Source organism: Scyliorhinus canicula, chromosome 12 (assembly GCF_902713615.1).
Source record: "Scyliorhinus canicula chromosome 12, sScyCan1.1, whole genome shotgun sequence".
Classification (NCBI taxonomy): domain Eukaryota; kingdom Metazoa; phylum Chordata; class Chondrichthyes; order Carcharhiniformes; family Scyliorhinidae; genus Scyliorhinus; species Scyliorhinus canicula.
This window is the reverse complement of record NC_052157.1, coordinates 71,615,545-71,635,022: the sequence shown is the minus strand read 5'-3', so window position 1 is coordinate 71,635,022 and position 19,478 is coordinate 71,615,545. Positions and strand designations below refer to the sequence as shown.

Sequence of the window (19,478 nt, the reverse complement as noted above, 5' to 3'; positions counted from 1 at the left end):
GCTCAGCCATTTCCTCATCTCCCATTATTAAATCTCGCTTCTCATCCTCTAAAGGACCAATATTTACCTTAGCCACTCTTTTTTGTTTTATATATTTGTAGAAATGTTTAATATCTGTTTTTACATTCTGAGTAACTTTACTCTCATAATCTATCTTACTCTTCTTTATAGCTTTTTTAGTAGCTTTCTGTTGCCCCCTAAAGATTTCCCAGTCCTCTAGTCTCCCACTAATCTTTGTCCCTTTGTATGCTTTTTCCTTCAATTTGATACTCTCCCTTATTTCCTTCGATATGCATGGTCGATTTTCTTTCTTTCTACCATCCTTCCTTTTTGTTGGTATAAACCTTTGTTGAGCACTGTGAAAAATCGCTTGGAAGGTTCTCCACTGTTCCTCAACTGTTTCACCATAAAGTCTTTGCTCCCCGTCTACATTAGCTAGCTCTTCTCTCATCCCATTGGAATCCCCTTTGTTTAAGCACAAAACACTCGTGTTTGATTTTACCTTCTCACCCTCCATCTGTATTTTAAATTCCACCATATTGTGATCGCTCCTTCCGAGAGGATCCCTAACTATGAGATCATTAATAAATCCAGTCTCATTACACAGGGCCAGATCTAGGACCGCTTGTTCCCTTGTAGGTTCCATTACATACTGTTCCAGGAAACTATCGCGGATACATTCGATAAACTCCTCCTCAAGGCTGCCTTGACCGACCTGGTTAAACCAATCAACATGTAGATTAAAATCCCCCATGATAACTGCCGTACCATGTCTACATGCATCAGTTATTTCTTTGTTTCTTGCCTGCCCCACCATAATGTTACTAATTGGTGGCCTATAGACTACTCCTATCAATGACTTTTTCACCTTACTATTCCTGATTTCCACCCAAATGGATTCAACCTTATCCTCCATAGCACCGATGTCATCCCTTACTATTTCCCGGATATCATCCTTAAATAACAGAGCAACACCACCTCCCCTACCATCCACTCTGTCCTTCCGAATAGTTTGATACCCTTGGGTATTTAACTCCCAGTCGTGATCATCCGTTAACGATGTTTCAGTGATGGCCACAGTGATCAAGGGGTATGGAGAGAAAGCGGGAGTGGGATACTGAATTTTCATGATCAGCCATGATCACATGGTGCAGGCTTGAAGGGACAAATGGCCTACTCCTGCACCTATTTTCAATGTTTCAATGGATCCTCATAATAATTGGGGTCTGGTCATCACACTATTGATAGGATGTGACTGCAATAGAGAGGTTGCAAATGAGATTGACCAGGATGTTGTCTTGATTGGATAGGTTCATTTGTGAAGAGACCTTGGCAAGTCTGGGGTTGTTTACATTAAAGCAGAGAAGGCTGGGGTGTAGGGGTATGCTGATCATTGGGTACACCATTATGAAGGACATGGATAGTGTTGATAGAAATGAATGTTTCCCCTTAGCAGGGGATCAATAACCAGGAGGCATGAGCTGCGGTTAAGGGAAAGAGGATTTAGAGTGGATTTGGAGAGAAAGGTTTCCATCCAGAGGGTGATGGGAATCTGGAACTCACTATGTGAAAGGGTGGTAGAGGCAGGAACCCTGACAACATTTAAGAGGCATTGAGATGAGCACTTGAAACACAATAACATACAGTGCTACTGATCAAATGCTGGAAATTGTCATTAGAAAATATAGGTACTTGATTGCTGGTGCAAACAAACTGGGCCAAAGACATTTTCTGCACTATAAAGCTCTGTGACTCCATGTTGGGAAGGCCTCCTATTTGGATCTGGTCCCACAGTACACTTACCTGTTCTAAGTATGCCACTGTCGTTCCCTTGAGTTGACTTTATGGTATTTGCTGCAGTTATTTTATGGTTTGGAACTGTGATTGGAATTTTAGTTGAAGCTGGGTTTGAGGTATTGTTTGTTTCTGTGGTCCATTTCCTGGTTACAGATGAGGTTGATGTGCTGGTTGTTGTTGGAGTTGTGTTGTTTGAAATCGGGGTGGGTGTGCTGGTTGCAATCGGTCTGGATGTACTGGTTGCCATTGGGGTCGATGTGGTGGTTCCAATCGGTGTTGATGTGTTTGCAATTGGGGTCGATTTGCTCGTTGCAATCAGGGTCGACGTACTGCTTTCAATTGCTGTTGATGTGGCAATTGTTTTTGCGATCGATATGCTGGTTGATGCTGTGGTTGATGTCCATGGACCTACATGTCAGACAATGGGACAAACGGAGTGAGATTAATACAGGTATTTAATTAGTTTTTGAACAAGTACAGTGCCCGAAGGAACACAAATATAGAAATGACAACATTATGCTTATGTAAGATATTATGATAGGGGAGATAATTGCTGAACCTTTTAATAATTGGTTATATTTTAGTATGTTTTCATTTATGAAATAGCGAGCATGGATTTATAACAACAAAATAAACTACAAAGCTGTCAGTTTAACATTAGTTGTTGAAAATTACTGGTATCTATAATCGTGGACTGATTGCCTGAGCTCCAAAACAAATGCACACTTGATTGAAAGAGATTTTGTAAAGCAGTTCACGATGATGGAACATAGAATTATCTATGGTAGATAATAGGAACATATGAACAACAATTAGCAGGGGTAGTCCATTAGCCGCTCAAGCCTTCTCTGCCATTTAATAAGACTCTGCTTCAATGAGCGTTTCAATGAGGTCATAGAATACCTCCAGTCATAGAATCCCTCCAGTGCAGAAGGAGGCCATTAGGCCCGTCCAGTCTGCACTGACCCTCTGAAAGAGTACTTCATTCAAGCCCACTCTGTCGCCTTATCCCATTAACCCCTTATTCTTTTTTTTAAAAAATAATTTTTATTGAAAAATTTTGAATTTATACAACAACAAACCATAATAAAATACCAAAAATAACAATAATATTTAGCCATCATAAACATTCGCCCCCACCTCCATGAACAACACAGCATTTTAATAACAATGCAAATTAACACAATATTAAGTTACATAATAGAAACTACAATAACCCCCGGGTTGCTGCTGTTATGGAAATGGAAATGGCTTATTGTCACGAGTAGGCTTCAATGAAGTTACTGTGAAAAGCCCCTAGTCGCCACATTCCGGCGCCTGTCCGGGGAGGCTGGTACGGGAATCGAACCGTGCTGCTGGCCTGCTTGGTCTGCATTAAAAGCCAGCGATTTAGCTGAGTGAGCTAAACCAGCCCCTTGACCAAGATACCTATCTTTGAGCCAGGAAGTCCAGAAAAGGCTGCCATCGTCTCTAGAACCCTTGTATTGATCTTCTCAGGGCAAATTTGACCCTTTCCAATTTTATAAATCCCGCCATGTCACTGATCCAGGTCTCCACACTTGGGGGCCTCGCATCCTTCAACTGTAGCAAGATCCTTCGTCAGGCTACTAGGGACGCAAAGGCCAGGACATCGGCCTCTTTCGCCTCCTGCACTCCCGGCTCTACCGCAACTCCAAAAATCGCGATTCCCCACCCTGGTTTGACCCTGAATCCAACCACCCTTGACACCGTCCCCGCCACCCACTTCCAGAATTCTTCCAATGCCGGGCATGCCCAGAACATATGGGCGTGGTTTGCTGGACTCCCCGAACATCTGGTGCACCTGTCCTCACCCCCAAAGAACCTACTCATCCTAGTCCCGGACATGTGGGCCCGGTGCAGCACCTTAAATTGGATGAGACTAAGCCTCGCACATGAGGAGGAAGAGTTGACTCTCTCCAAGGCATCCGCCCAAGTTCCGTCCTCTATCTGCTCCCCGAGTTCCTCCTCCCATTTAGCCTTCAGCTCCTCCACTGACGATGCCTCCACCTCCTGCATTACCTTATAGATGTCAGACACGTTCCCCTCTCCGACCCACACACCCGAAAGCACTCTGCCCATCGTCCCCCGCGAGGGCAGCAAAGGGAATCCCTCTACCTGTCGCCTAGCAAACGCCTTTACCTGCAAGTATCTGAACATGTTCCCTTGGGGAAGCCCAAATTTATCTTCCAGTTCCCCCAGGCCCGCAAACCTCCCGCCGATAAACAGGTCCCTCAATTTACTGATGCCCACCCTTTGCATTAACCCCTTATTCTAACCTACACATCTTTTTAAACACTACGGGGCGATTTAGCATAGCCAGTCTATCTAACGTGCATATCTTTTGGACTGTGGGAGCACCCGGAGGAAACCCATGCAGACACAGGGAGAAACTGCAAACTCCGCACCCAAAGCTGGAATTGAACCCTAGTCCCTGGCGCTGTGAGGAAGCAGTGCTAACCACTGTGCCAGCTTGCAAATGCAGCTTCATGTGACCTCTATTTGTATTGTTGGATGTGACAGCTAAGTTCCAGTTTTAAATGAATTCATGAAGCCTGGATGGGTTTGAAGGGAGCAGACACGTGATGGGGGAATGAAGAGAAGGATATGTTGTTACAGGTGGACGAAATAGGAAGAGACGGAGATTATATGAAGAAAAAAGTATCAGCATTGTACAGTTGGGCCGAACAACCTGTTCCCCTTCATAAATTCTCTACAATTTCAGTGAACAATACAATGTATCGTGAAATTGTAGAAATACAATGAACAGTGAAAGAATAAAGGTGGTTTGTGTCACTGAGATCTCTGGAGAATCTGTCACAGGGAAGCAATGCTACCCTAGGATGAGATCTGATGGAGGACACAGATATGTGTCGAGAGTAGAGACGTTCATCTGCTCAGCTCAAGGCAGAAAATGAGATTTAGTGGAGTTGTTCAAAATCATGAATTGTTCTCACAGAATGAATAAGAAGAAACTGTCCTCACTGACAGGAGTGCATAGAATCCCTACATTGCTGAAGGAGGCTATTTGGCCCATCGTGTCTGCAACAACCTTCCGAAAGAGCATGCTAACGAAACCAACTCCTGTGCCCTATTCCTGTAACCCCACACATTGATCATGGCCAATCCACCTAACCTGCACATCTCTGGACACTGAGGGACAAATCAGCATGGCCAATCCACCTAACCTGCACATCTCTGGACTGTATGAGGAAAGCGGAGCACCTGGAGGAACCTCTTCAGAGAAGGGGAGAATGAGGTGGGCAGGAGCTGCCTGTGACACGTAGGTTGGGAATGTCAGAAAAACAACTTTATAATGGACACAGGATTCTAGTAAACAACAGGTGGCAGGATGGGGTTAAATCATGAACAGATCACAAGTCGTCATTTTGCTTAAAGTAAATTTTACTGGACAATATAAACTTGACAGCTCCAGGAGTGGGTCAAGTCCAACTGAGGTGGGCTATTGATTTTTGGGAATTTCTATAATTGGTGTGTTTATGCCAGTGTCAGACAGAGGGATTTTGGCATTTATCCATATCTCTCTCCCATGTACATGGACCAAACTTAGAATAATAAAGCCATCTTAACCAGGTTGATGTGTGTCTGTAGATCTGTGTGTTCAGATGAGCTGTAACTAAGAGGGAGGAACTCCACGTAAAAGCTAGCTCAATACTCAAGCCTTGAAAACGCTCCTACAGGAGGTTTCCAAAGGGAGCTCGATATATATTTGAAAGTGATTACTTTTGAGTGCAACAGAGATAGGGCTGGGGAATGGCACCTGCTGGGTAGCTCTTTTGAAAGCCGTTGCAGACACTATGGGTCATATGGCCATATTCTGTGCTGTAAATAACAAACAACACATAACAGTGAGATGGGAAACAACTTTGCTGAAACTCGCTTTTCCATGCTGAACATGGTCTTTGTAGGGAACAGAGTTCAGTGACTCAAGGACATTGTCTATTTCAATGTTGCCAAAACCTACAAGGGAAATAGCACTGATCTCCTCCACCGTGGCTGTGTGACCTTTACCTGTGGTAGTGCTCGCATCACCATTACACAGATCCCCCTGACAACACGTCACTTCATTCAGTATTATAGAAAAGTCGAGCAAACGTATTGGTCGGCATATGTTCTCAGAAACACATCCTCTGGTGGTAAGGTGCAGCCCAACTTTTACTAGAAAGAGAGACAAAAAATATTTAATCTCAGTGGAGTTACTCCTTATAAAGAAGTGATCCATTATCCAGATGTTGACGTTATTAAAGGACAGCGGCAAACTTGATTAAATTTGATGACAATTCAATACTTTGGTGGTCATTTTTACCACCACCAGCTTTTCATTCGTAGTTCCATTTTACTGCAATTCAAACGAGCCAGATACTCAGATTGCCTTAGTTTGGATTTGAGCTCGGTGTGGATTGGTCAACTTTTGGCTTGCTTGTAATTTACCTGGGATCATGGCCATGTCCATATTGTGATTTTGGGAAAGCAGACAGATATCAGAGACCCATCACTGCAGCCAATAATGATCAATTTCATCTGTGAGCATGAATAGGAGAGATGTAATCTATGATTGGAGGAGCTGTGAGCAACAGTGGGAATGGATGAGGGACTCGAGGAGGGGAATAACAGAGAATGAGGGGGAGAAGAATAAGGAGAAGGGAGAGATGCCAACAAGTGAACAAAGGGCAGGGTAGAGGACCAAATTCTAGAGCTGGATAAGGTCTTTGAGCTCCCGAATCTATAGAAATACAGGGGTGCTGAGTTATTTCCAAACATGAATCAGGCTTTGTCAGAAGGGGCAGAGACTAGGGAAGGTTCCCTGCTAGATGGAGTCTATGGGGGCATTGAAGGGCTCAGCTAGATCATATTGCTGAGAAGCGAGGAGTGTCTAGTTGGCTGGTTGGCAGCCCCATATTAGAGCGGGATTCAAGAGTGCTACCCAATCACCAGCTCTCAATGGTCATGGTCTTGCTTCAATAGACGCACAACAGCCCACATCAACTATAGATTATAAACACAGTGGAACAGCGAATCATGACTGGGTAAACTCTCCACTTGCCTGGGTGACTGCAGCTCCAACAACATTTTGGAAGCTCCACATCATCCAGACAAAGCAGCCAGTTTCATTTTACCATCCACAAACATTCACTCCGTCCACTAGCGACAGACAGTAGCAGCTTTGCGCAGGTGAAGGAGATACAGCCTGAGTGAGTGAGCACATCCAGAGTGGGAATTGGAACTTGGTACGAAAGGGAAAATGCTGGAAAATCTCAGCAAGTCTGGCAGCATCTGTAGGGAGAGAAAAAAGCTAACGTTTCAAGTCCGATGACTCTTTGTCAAAGCTAACAGACAGAGAGAGTGGGAAATATTTATACTGTGGAGTGAGATGAGTCACAGCCACAGAAACCCAGGGAAACTGGGTGCTAATGGCCACAGATACTAAGGATAAAGAGTGTTAATGGCAGTCCCCAGAGAGGGCAAAAGATGTGAAAGGTCAAACAGCAGGGAAACTAACATCAGAGGATGAACTGTAGGTGTGGGGGGAGGGGAAGGGGGAAGCAAAGAGGAGAAAGGTTACGGAAAGGTGGATAAGATTGGGGGGGGGGGGGGAGAATTAAATGTATATTAAGAAAGAAAGAAATGGTAAAAGACAGTTAAAATGAAATGAAAACAAATGGGTCGAGGTGGGGCTGATCATCTGAAGTTGTTGAATTCGACGTTTAGGCCGGAAGGCTGTAGCGTGCCTAACCGGAAGATGAGATGTTGTTCCTCCAGTTTGCGTTGCGCTTCACTGGAACATTGCAGCAGTCCAAGAACAGACATGTGGGCATGGGAGCAGGGTCTTTTGTCAAAATGGCAAGCAACAGGAAGGTCAGGATCCTGAATGCTGTGATTTGTTATCTGTTAAATTTGTTATCTGATAAATCTGTTAAATTTGAAAAACAAAAATTGCAAAAAAATCTAATTGATTAACTAAATAGTGGAGTAACTAAACTTGAGGGCAGAGATTGGTATTTAGCATTTAATTTTACAGTACAAATTATCCAGCGTCAGGGCCATATAGTTAATTGTAACTCAATCTAACAATAATTCAAGTGTTTACTTTTAATTAATTAATTAATGCTTAAATGTCACTCAGTGGGATGCAGTGCTCCAACTGTGAGATGTGGCAGATCTGTGACACTTCCAGCGTTCCATCGACTATATCTGCAGCAAGTGTAACCAATGGCAGCTCCTCACAGACCGCATTGTTCGGTTGGAGCAGCAATTGGATGCACTGAGGAGCATGCAGGTGGGAGAAAGCATCATAGATAGGAGTTATAGAAATGTGGTCACACTCAAGGTGCAGGCAGAGAGATTGGTGATCACCAGAAGGGGCAGGCAGCCAGTGCAGGAATACCCTGTGGTTGCCCCACTCTCGAACAGGTATACCACTTTGGATACTGTTGGGGGGAATAGCCTATCAGGGGAAAACAGCAGCAGCCAGAGCAATGGCACCACGGCTGGCTCTGATGTTCAGCAGGGAGGGTCGTAGCGCAGAAGAGCAATAGTCATAGGGGACTCTATAGTCAGGGACACAGGGGCGCTTCTGTGGACATGGAAGAGACTCCAGGATGGTATGTTGCCTTCCTGGTGCCAGGGTCCAGTTGTCTCCGAATGGGTAGTGGGCATACTGAAGGTGGAGGGCAAACAGGCAGAGGTTGTTATACATATTGGTACTAACGACAGAGGCAGCGAGAGGCATGAGGTCCTGCAGCAGGAGTTCAGGGAGCTAGGCAGAAAGTTAAAAGACAGGACCTCTAGGGCTGTAATCTCGGGATTACTCCCTGTGCCACGTGCCAGAGCAGCTAACCACAAGGCTAAACAGCTGGTGTGGGAGGGAGGGTTTCCATTATCTAGACCACTGGGAGCTCTTCCGGGGCAGGTGTGACCTGTATAAGAAGGACGGGTTGCATCTGAACTGGAGAGGCATAAATATCCTGGCCGTGAGGTTTGCTAGTGTCACACGGGAGGGTTAAAACTAGTATGGCAGGGGGATGGGTACCGGAGCAATAGGTCAGAAGGTGAAAAAATTGAGGGAGAACTAGGGAATAGGGCCAGTATGGCTCTGAGGAAGAGCAGCCAGGGAGATGTTGCTGAAAACAGTGGGACTGGTGGCCTGAAGTGCATATGTTATAATGCAAGAAGTATAACAGGTAAGGCAGATGAACTTAGAGCTTGGATTAGTACTTGGAACTATGCTGTTGTTGCCATTACAGAGACCTGGTTGAGGGAAGGACAGGATTGGCAGCTAAACGTTCAGGATTCAGATGTTTCAGGCAGGATAGAGGGAAATGTAAAATGGGTGGAGGCGTTGCGTTACTGGTTAGGGAGAATATCACAGCTGTGCTGTGGGAGGACACCTCAGAGGGCAGTGAGGCTATATGGGTAGAGATCAGGAATAAGAAGGGTGAAGTCTCAATGTTGGGGGTTTACTACAGACCTCCCAACAGCTAGCAGGAGATAGAGGAGCAGATAGGTAGGCAGATTTTGGAAAGGAGTAAAAGCAACGGGGCTGTTGTGATGGGAGACTTTAAATTCCCCAATATTGACTGGGACTCACTTAGTGCAAGGGGCTTGGACGGGGAAGGGTTTGTAAGGAGCAGCTAGGAGGGCTTCTGAAAACAATATGTCGATAGTCCAACTAGGAAAGGGGCTATACTGGACCTGGTATTGGGGAATGAGCCCAGCCAGGTGGTAGAAGTTTCAGTAGGGGAGCATTTCAGGAACAGTGACCACAATTCAGTAAGTTTTAAAGTGCTGCTGGACAAGGATAAGAGTGGTCCGAGGGTCAATGTGCTAAATTGAGGGAAGGCTAATTATAACAATATTAGACAGGAACTGGAGAACCTAGATTGGGGCGGATGTTTGAGGGTAAATCATCATCTGACATGTGGGAGGCTTTCAAATGTCAGTTGAAAGGAATTCAGGACCGCATGTTCCTGTGAGGAAGAAGGATAAATACAGCAAATTTCGGGAACCTTGGATAACAAGAGATATTGTAGGCCTCGTCAAAAAGAAAAAGGAAGCATTTGTCAGGCCTAGAATGCTGGGAACAGACGGAGCTTGTGTGAAATATAAGGAAAGTAGGAAGGAACTTAAGCAAGGAGTCAGGAGGGCTAAAAAGGGTCACGAAAAGTCATTGGCAAATAGGCTTAAGGACATTCCCAAGGCTTTTTACTCGTACATAAAAAGCAAGAGGGTAGCCAGGGAAAGAGTTGGTCCACTGAAGGACAGGCGAGGGAATCTATGTGTGGAGCCAGAGGAAATGGGCGAGCTACTAAATGAATAATTTGCATCAGTATTTACCAAAGAGAAGGAATTAGTGGATGTTGAGTCTGGAGAAGGGAATGTAGATAACCTGGGTCACATTGTGATCCAAAAAGACGAGGTGTTGGGCATCTTGAAAAATATGAAGGTAGATAAGTCCCAGGGCCTGATGGGATCTATCACAGAATACTGAAGGAGGCTCGAGAGGAAATTGCTGAGGCCTTGATGGAAATCTTTGGATCCTCACTGTCTTCAGGTGATGTCCCGGAGCATTGGAGAATAGCAAATGTTGTTCCTTTGTTTAAGAAGGGTAGCAAGGATAATCCAGGGAACTACAGGCCGGTGAGCCTAACACCAGTGATCGGGAAATTACTGGAGAGAATTCTTCGAGACAGGATCTACCTTCATTTGGAAGTAAATGGACGTATTAGCGAGAGGCAGCATGGTTTTGTGAAGGGGAGGTCATGTCTCACTAGTTTTTCGAGGAGGTCACAAAGATGATTGATGCAGGTAGGGCAGTGGATGTTGCCTATATGGACTTCAGTAAGGCCTTTCACAAGGTCCCTCATGGCAGACTGGTACAAAAGGTGAAGTCACACGGGATCAGGGGTGAGCTAGCAAGATGGATACAGAAGTGCCTAGGTCATAGAAGCCATGATGTGGAGATGCCGGCGTTGGACTGGGGTGAGCACAGTAAGAAGTCTTACAACACCAGGTTAAAGTCCAACAGGTTTGTTTCAAACACGAGCTTTCGGAGCACGGCTCCTTCTTCAGGTGAAGAAGGAGCCGTGCTCCGAAAGCTCGTGTTTGAAACAAACCTGTTGGACTTTAACCTGGTGTTGTAAGACTTCTTACTGTGCTCACCCCAGTCCAACGCCGGCATCTCCACATCATAGTAAGGGATGACATCGGTGCTATGGAGGATAAGGTTGAATCCATATGTCAGTCCAGCCAGGACAGGAATTAGTCTGGTGAACCTTCACTGGACACTGTCAATAGCAAGAATATCCTTCCTCAAACTTGGAGACCAAAACTGCACACAATACTCAAGGTGTGGTCTCCGCAAGGCCCTATATAACTGCAGCAAGACATCCCTGCTCCTATACTCAAATCCTCTTCCTCTGAAAGCCAGCATGCTATTAGCTATCCTCACCACCTGCTATACCTGCATGCCAACCTTCAGTGACACGGCCATGGTGCTCACTCCCCTCTCCGCCCCCCACAAGCCACAAACGAAGCTTTGGTGCCATGTTCACGACGGCAGCAACCAGGTGTGGTTGCCGCCGGCGTGAACAGGTCAGGAACGTCAGGCCGCTCGGCCCATCCGGGCCGGAGTATCGCCGGTCGCTGTGAAAAACGGCGAGCGGCGATTCTCCGAGCGGTGGGTGGGAGAATCACGGGGGGTGCCAGGGCGGCTTGTCGTGAGTCGGCCGGCCCTCCCGCGATTCTCCCACCCGGCGTGGGGAGCGGAGAATCGGGCCCAAGGTGATTGGGACTATTGGGATCTCTCTTCCAGATAGCCAGCATAAACACAACGGGCCGAATGGCATCCCTTGTTTTGTACGATCAATGTTTCTCTTTTTATTAAAAAAGCGCTCTTCAAACTGACGAGGTTGAGGCATGAATATCGAAGGCACTGTTAAATTGAGGATCGCAGCATTTGGGCAGCACAGTAACACAAGTGGCTAACACTGTTGCTTCAAAGCGCCAGGGTCCCAGGTTCGATTCCCTGCTGGGTCACTATCTGTGCGGAGTCTGCATGTTCTCCCCGTGTCTGCGTGGGTTTCCTCTGTGGACCCTGGTTTTCTCCCACAGTCCAAAGATGTGCAGGATGGGTGGATTGACCATGATAAGTTGCCCTTAGTGACCAAAAAGGTTAGGAGGGGTTATTGGGCTACGGGGATAGGGTGGAAGTGAGGGCTAAAGTGGGTCGGTGCAGACTCGATGAGCCGAATGGCCTCCTTCGGCACTGTATGTTCTATGTTCGATGTTCTATTCAGCGAGTATAATTAAACCTACCCAATGCCTCCTGTATTCCTGTCGCATTGAAACAGCGATTCTCTGCTCCCACACAATTCACTTTCCTCAGACTGTTAATGCAGGACTCGGAGGATGAGTTATAACATCCGAAACATTGCAATCCATTGACTGTGGTATTGGCAGGCTCTGAAATAGAAACACTCATTGGATAAAACCTTCAGAACCTCCTCAATACAATTTCACAGTAACACACCCAGGTTCATCTCGAAAGCTGGAAATCGGCCGTTTGTTTCCAACCCCGCCAGCTATTCGTTTCCAGATGACTGCAGTGCTACAGTGCAAAGTGTAAGGTGAGGATTCGGGGCTAAATCAGGCACCAACCCGCAATAGCCCATCTTTCCCGAAGGCCAAGGTTATTTGTTTTAGCCCCAACCATGTAAGGTCTCGCAATTCCTTAACCCGGGATGGGCAGGAAAAAGTGCAGGAAAACTTCACGATAGGACAATGAGACATAGGAGAAGTGGGCCATTTGACCCACCCATTCTCCTTCTTCACTGAATGAGATAATGACTGGTCTGATTTAGCGATCCTAAACTGCAGGTTCCTGCCTTATCCCTATAAACCTTGGGGCTTAAGTATGGTTCTATTTCCAAGGGCTGGTGCAGACATGATGGGCCAAATGGCCTCCTTCTGTCCTGTAAATTCTATGATTCTAAGAAATTCCTCCTGATCTCTGTCTTAAATTGGTGACCACTTACTCTGGGATTATGCCCTCTGGTCCTCGACTATCCCACAAGAGGAATCAAACTCTCAGCGGCTACCCTGTCAAGGACTCTGAGAATCGTATATGCCTCAATAAGTTCGCTTTTCATTCTTCTAAACTCCAATGAGTACAGGCCCTCCCCAGAAGAAAATCCCTCCATATTCGGGATCAATCTGGTGAACTTTCTCTGGACTGCCTCCAATGCCAATATATCTTTACTAGCCTAAACTGCTCACAGTATAACAGGTGCGGTCCAGCCAGTGTTAAAGTATAGTTTTAGCAAACTTTCCCTAATTTTGTACGCTATTCCCATATAAATAAAGGCCAATGTTCGATTTGATTTTCCTATTACGTGTTGACCTTGCATGTGAGCTTATTGTGATTTATGCATGAGGATTCCCAAATCCATCTGTATTGCAGTTTTCTGCAACCTTTCAAATTTAAGAAATATTCAGCTCCTTTATTCTTCCTACAGAAGTGTATAATTCCACATTTTATTCCATCTGTTAAGTTTTTGCCCACTCAATTTACTTGTCTATTTCCCTCTGTAGACTTTGTGGCCTCCTCACTCCTTGCCTTCACACCTATTTTTGTACGATCTGAAAATGTGGCAATAGTTCATTCACTTTCTACATCCAAGTCAGCAATATATAGTGTATCATGTTCATTACCAACTCAAAGGATTCTAAGAAATTTGTCAGGTATGATTTGTCCCTTCATGAAGCCATGATGACTGCATAATAATAATATATATTTCTAAATGCTGTGCTTTTCCACACTTTCCAATGGAATAACCAGGGTTCCATACGCATTGACCTCTTCAGAGTTTAAGGATTCTTAAAAGATAACTACCAATGCTTCTGCTATCTTTTTTAGCTACTTCCTGTACTAACCTAGGAGGCAACCCATCAGATCCAGGGAGCTTATCAGCCGTTGGCCCCATTAGTTTGCCTACTACATTTTCTCTAGTGACAGTTATTGTATTTATATTCCCTCTCTCCATTTTGTTGCTGGATTCTTAGAATTGTTGGAGTGTTACTGTTGACTTCAACTGTGAAGACTGGCACAAAATATTTTTTCAACTTCTCTGTCATTCCCAGGACCTCGATTATGAATGCTCCAGACTCATTCTCTAACAAGTCGATGTAAAGGGCCTATGTTCACCTTGGTCTCACTTTCCCTTTATATATTTAAAGAAGCTCTTACAGTCCGTGTTTGTTGTACTAGTTAGTCAAACCTCTTGTTTAACTTTTCCCTCTTTATTGTTTTCCAGAGATCCTTCAGTGTGATGTAGACAAGCTGAGCGAGTGGGCAAATTAATGGCAAATGCAGTTTAACGAGGACATCTACTTTGGCATAAAGAACAAGAAGGAACACTACTATGCGAATGACCAAAAATTAGGAGGGGAAAATGTGCAATGAGATCTGGGTGAACTTGTACACCAGTCACTGAAGGTAAGCATGCAGGTACAGCAGGCGGTAAAGAAGACAAATGGCATGCTGGCCTTCATTGCAAGAGATTCAATTACAGAAGAAATTTCTTCACCAGAGAGTGGTGAGCATGTGGAATTCGTTACCACAGGAAGGAGTTGAGGCCTAAACATTGTGTATTTCAACAAAGCTGGTACATATAGCACTTAGGGCGAAGGGAATCAAAGTGTTTGGGGGAAAAGCTGGTTTAGGTTATTTTGTTGGATTATCAGCCATGATCATATTGAATGGCTCAACAGAGGGTGGCATAGTGGCACAGTGGTTAGCACTGCTGCCTATGGCGCTGAGGACCCGGGTTCGATCCTGGCCCCGGGTCACTGTCTGTGTGAAGTTTGCGCGTTCTCCCCGTGTCTGTGTGGGTTTCACCCCACAACCCAAAGATGTGCAGGCTAGTTGGATTGGTCATGATAATTTGACCCTCAATTGGAAAAATAAAATTGGGTACTCAAGATTTATTCAAAAAATGAATGGCAGAGCAGGCTCACAGGGCCAAGTGGCCTCCTCCTGCTCCTATTTTCTGTGTTTCTATGTTTCTATATGCGTTCTGTATCTTCTGATCCAACATCATTTCTTGTGATCATACTTATTCCGTCTCTAAACTATCCAACATCCTTTCCTTCCTGACTCTCCTTATGGAAAGTCACATTCCCTGAATATTTAGTTCACAACTTTGATCTCCTCGTCAGGTTGTATCAGTAATGTAAGGCTATTCCCATTAACCTCAATCTTTGCCGTGAATTCAATTTGTGTCAAATACTCCATGCAGTTAAGCAATGCGCCAGTAATTTTGGTGTTTTGCTATTTTCCGCTTTGACCCTATATTGTGTTTTATTTGTGTGTACACTTCTTGTCACACTGTGAGTTCCATTAACTAAAGAGTTCCATTAACTAAAATGTTGCCTTGCAGTGCTCCCAAATTCTCTTTTAAGCTCATAGGTCCCCTCTCCAGAACCATCCCTCCCACCCTCCCACATTTAAGTAAAGCCCCCTCATCTTCCCTAGTTAAGTGGGTTGCAAGAACATTGGTTCAAGCACAGTTAAGACGTAAGCTGTCACAACGGTCCAGCCCTTCTTTTCCCAGTCTTGATGTCAGTGCCCCACGAACCAGTAACCACGTCTACTACCAGCAGTACAGCCACGTATTGATCTCCAATTGTGTGGACCCTGTACCAATTTATACAAGGCTCAGGGAATAATTCTAACCTCTGGTTCAGGGAAGGAGGGGTGAAAAACCTGTTGTGGGTCGGGCAGTATTGTTGGGCTGAGTTTATAATCAAATCAGCCATGGCCTTATTGAATTGCGGAGCAGTGTGGATGGGCCGAATAGCCTACTCCGGCTTCTGATTTGTATGTTCCGACATTTTGCTCAATTCTAACGTGGACCAAATGCCCTCTGTGGGGCCTGGAACAAGAATGAGTATTCGGTGGGGACTGGAGCTGAAGTCAGTGGAAGGGGGTTTTAAGAGGTGTCGCACTAACTCCCTCAGCTGGTAAATCCAGTTCATGATGTGTTGGGGCCTATGAGGACGGCCTATGAATTACAAGTTACACATAAATAAATAAAAAACAAGACCGTACATTTACTTCATGTCAGAATATTTTAAAAATATGCTAAATATTACGTTGGCGTGTTATTAAACATCAAGTAGCACCCAGCTTTCTAAGGAGACATTTGATCAAAAGCTTTGCAAAGATGTAGGTTCTTTGGGCAGTGTGCGAGTGCCAGGTGGTAATCCCCCGGTTTGATGCCAAGACAACTGATGAAAATCAACATGACACACATGCATGACACACATTCCTGAAATGTGTTCCTCAGATACCAATTGGAATATTACTCACTGTAAACTTACCTGAAACTATCTGATTATTGCAGCGGTCAGATTCACAGAAACTGTTGCTCTGGGAGATGGAAACCACTCCGCTGTTCAAAGAGAAGTCATTCGATGCAGTGAAACACTGTTGGCTAATTCGCCTGGTCGTTATTCCCTCTGGAAAGAAGCACAGACTGGAGTTGGAAGCTGACGCCGGTTATTTTCCCCAAGATTCCGGCTTTGATCAATGTGACTGTGTTGAGAGTAATTCAGCTCAGCTTATCCCAGACCATTATCAATTCCTGGTCATTGGCCAAGAAACAAACTCGACTATCTCTGCCCCGTGTCCAACTCTTGTCTCGCTCTGGGGAAATCAAAGAGCAGCGCAGGACAGAAGGAGACCATTCAGCCCATAGAGACTGTGCAGGTTCTTTCCTCCAACAATCTAGTAAATCACTGGGAGACCCAGTACTGTTCATTTTTTGTTCAAGGGAAATGGGCGTTGCTGGCTGAGCCAGCGTTTGTTGCCCATCCCTAACTGCCTTTGAGAAGGAGGTGGTGAGCTGCCTTCTTGAACCCCACAGTCCCCGTGGTGTAGGTAATCCCACCATGTTATTGGGGAGACAGTTCCAGGATTTTGATCCAGGGACAGCTGAGGTATGGCGACACATTCCCAAATCAGGATGGTGAAGGACTTGGAGGGAAACATGCATGTGGTTGTGTTCCGAATTATGAACCGCTCTTGTCCTTCAACATAATAGTGGTGGTGGGCTCAGAGGGTGTTGTCTGAAGAACTGAAGGCAGCATGCGTGCTATACACTGAAGTTAGTTGAGTGAGTGGGCAAATGAATGGCAGATGCAGTATAATTTGGAGAAATGCAAGGTTATCCACTTTGGTAGCAAAAACGAGAAGGCAGACTATTATCTGAATGGCCATAAATTAGGAGAGGGGAATCTGCAACAAGACCTGGGTGTCCTCGTACTTCGGTCACTGAAGGTAGGCATGCAGGTACAGCAGGCGGTAAAGAAGACAAATGGCCTTCACAGCAAGAGGATTCGATTACAGGAGCAGGGATGTCTTGCTACAATTATACAGGACCTTGGTGAGGCCACACCTGGAATATAGTGTGCAGTATGGTCTTCTTATCTGAGGAAGAGTGTTCTTATTGTAGAGGGAGTGCAGCAAAGGTTTGCCAGACTTATTCCTGGGATGGCGGGACTGACGCATGAGGAGAGATTGAATCGGTTAAAATTGTATTCGCTGGCATTCCGAAGAATGATGGGGGAATCTCATAGAAACCAATAAATCCGAACAGGAATAGGCAGGCTAGATGCAGGAAGGATATTCCCCATGGTGGGTGCGTCCACAATCAGAGGTCATAGTCTGAGCATACACGGTAGAGCATATTGGATAGAAAGTAGTTGAGGACAAAACATTGCATGTTTTCAAGAGGCCGTTGGTTATAGCACTTAGGGCGAAGGGGATCAAAGGATACGGGGGAAAGTGGGATTATGTTATTGAGTTGGAGGATCAGCCATGATAATAAAGAATGGCAGAGCAGACTCGAAGGGCCGAATGGCCTCCTCCTGCTTCTATTTTCTATGCTTCTATGTAAGTTATGAAGAGTGATGGCAAGGGACCCAAATCTCTTTCCATCATATAGCTGACCAATACTCCCACTGTTAGTCAAAGAATAGATAAACGCAAATTACTGTGGATGCTGTAATCTGAAACAAAAGAGAAAATGCTGGAAAATCTCAGCAGGTCTGGCAGCATCTGGGGGGAGATAGAAGAGCTAACGCTTCGAGTCCAGATGACCCGTTGTCAAAGCTAAAAGGCATCAAAACCATTTCTCTCTTAGTGTTGGAGCCCTTGGTTTCTGTGGCTATTAGCACTCTGTTTCCTTAGTTTCTGTGGCTATGACCCATCTTTCATTCTCTCACCCCACAGTATAAATATTTCCCACTTTCTATGTCTTTTTGCTTTGACAAAGGGTCATCTGGAATCGAAACGTTTGTTCTTTTCTCTCCCGACAGAAGCTGCCAGACCTGCTGAGATTTTCCAGCATTTTCTCTTTGCTCCCAATGTTAATGTCTGCCACTTCCATCTGGTGGAAGGATTTACAGGTTGTCACTCAAACCTGTTTGGTTACGTCATGCACACCCCTTCTTTGGTCATCCAATCCTGGAGCTGGACTGGAAACTAAGGGCAGTGAGGCTGCGCACTGCATCACCAGACCCCCTCAGCCCTCCCTCGAGTGACTGGAATCACCGGCCATGGGTTAGAAGCCAATGAAGAGAAACACCGCTACTGAATTCAATGTTTAAAAATGGGGATCTCCATTTTCATACAATCTGGAAAAGAATTGGATTGGAAAGAAACATTACCGATGATGCTTGTAGAGGAAACAGTCTGGCAGCTGGTGGTCCCAGCAGTGCAGGTTTCATCGTTAAAATTGCAGGTACCCGAAAATCCAGAACATTGCAAACAGGTCAGAGATCGCACTGGAAGATGAGAGATTGAGTCAAAGTCAGTGATTGGCTGAGTTTCAATGTGTGGCTCATTAATTGAGAAACATCATTCCTATTCGGGTCAGTTCTATCCTTTCTCAAACATCTGCTACTTTCATATTACAGACACGGGTGTGCTGATCACAATCTCAATTTACACATCATTCACCCTCATATCCCGGGGAGTTTGACAGATTGAATGAAGTTGACAGCGGTCTGTTTAGTTGGAGTTGTGATTGCATCTCTGTGGTGGTATGAATAGGAGCACTGCCATTGGTGCAGAGCACTGGTTTCCCATTGGCTCTGGCTGGTCATGTGCCTCTCGTCTGATTGGCTGGGACTAGTCATGTGACTGCTCATCAATTGGTCGTGAGACAAGTAGACCCCGCCTCCGAGGTGGGGTATAAGTACCCAGAATTTCCGGCGGTCGGCCTTTCACTGTAGTCGACCACCAGGCTAACATCTAGCTGATGAAAGCCTAAGTTTGGACCTTCATCGTGTCTCGCGTCCAATTGATGGTACATCAATCTCAACTGCAAACAGTCTGAATATAATGTAACATTGGGCTGAATTTATTATTGTGACTCATTTACCTGGCGAGTGGTAAATGATCAAACAAACAACAGCAGAGCCCTATTACATGGAAAATAGGACAGAGAGGCGGCCAATCGGCCGACCGTATTAATTCCAGGTTCTGATCCAGACAAGCCTCTCCCTCCCGTTATCATTTCAATCTGAGTTCACCTTTCGAGTCCATTTCCCTCAACTGTTAACCTGGGTTGCCTTTACCT

The 19,478-nt window shown here is 45.2% G+C and overlaps 1 protein-coding gene across 4 annotated transcripts in view; it reads right to left on the bottom strand.

Moving 5' to 3' along the window:
* LOC119974384 (uncharacterized protein PB18E9.04c-like) overlaps positions 1-19,478 on the bottom strand; it is a 96,247-nt gene that overhangs the window by 59,689 nt on the left and 17,080 nt on the right. For all 4 annotated transcript variants that reach the window (XM_038813190.1, XM_038813192.1, XM_038813194.1 and 1 more), the window contains exons 2-6: positions 18,565-18,681; positions 16,216-16,353; positions 12,151-12,297; positions 5,848-5,994; positions 1,804-2,205 (exon numbers count right to left, since the gene is read on the bottom strand). In XM_038813190.1, coding sequence (XP_038669118.1) covers positions 1,804-2,205; positions 5,848-5,994; positions 12,151-12,297; positions 16,216-16,353; positions 18,565-18,681 — 951 coding nt within the window. The remainder of the gene's footprint in view (positions 1-1,803; positions 2,206-5,847; positions 5,995-12,150; positions 12,298-16,215; positions 16,354-18,564; positions 18,682-19,478) is intronic.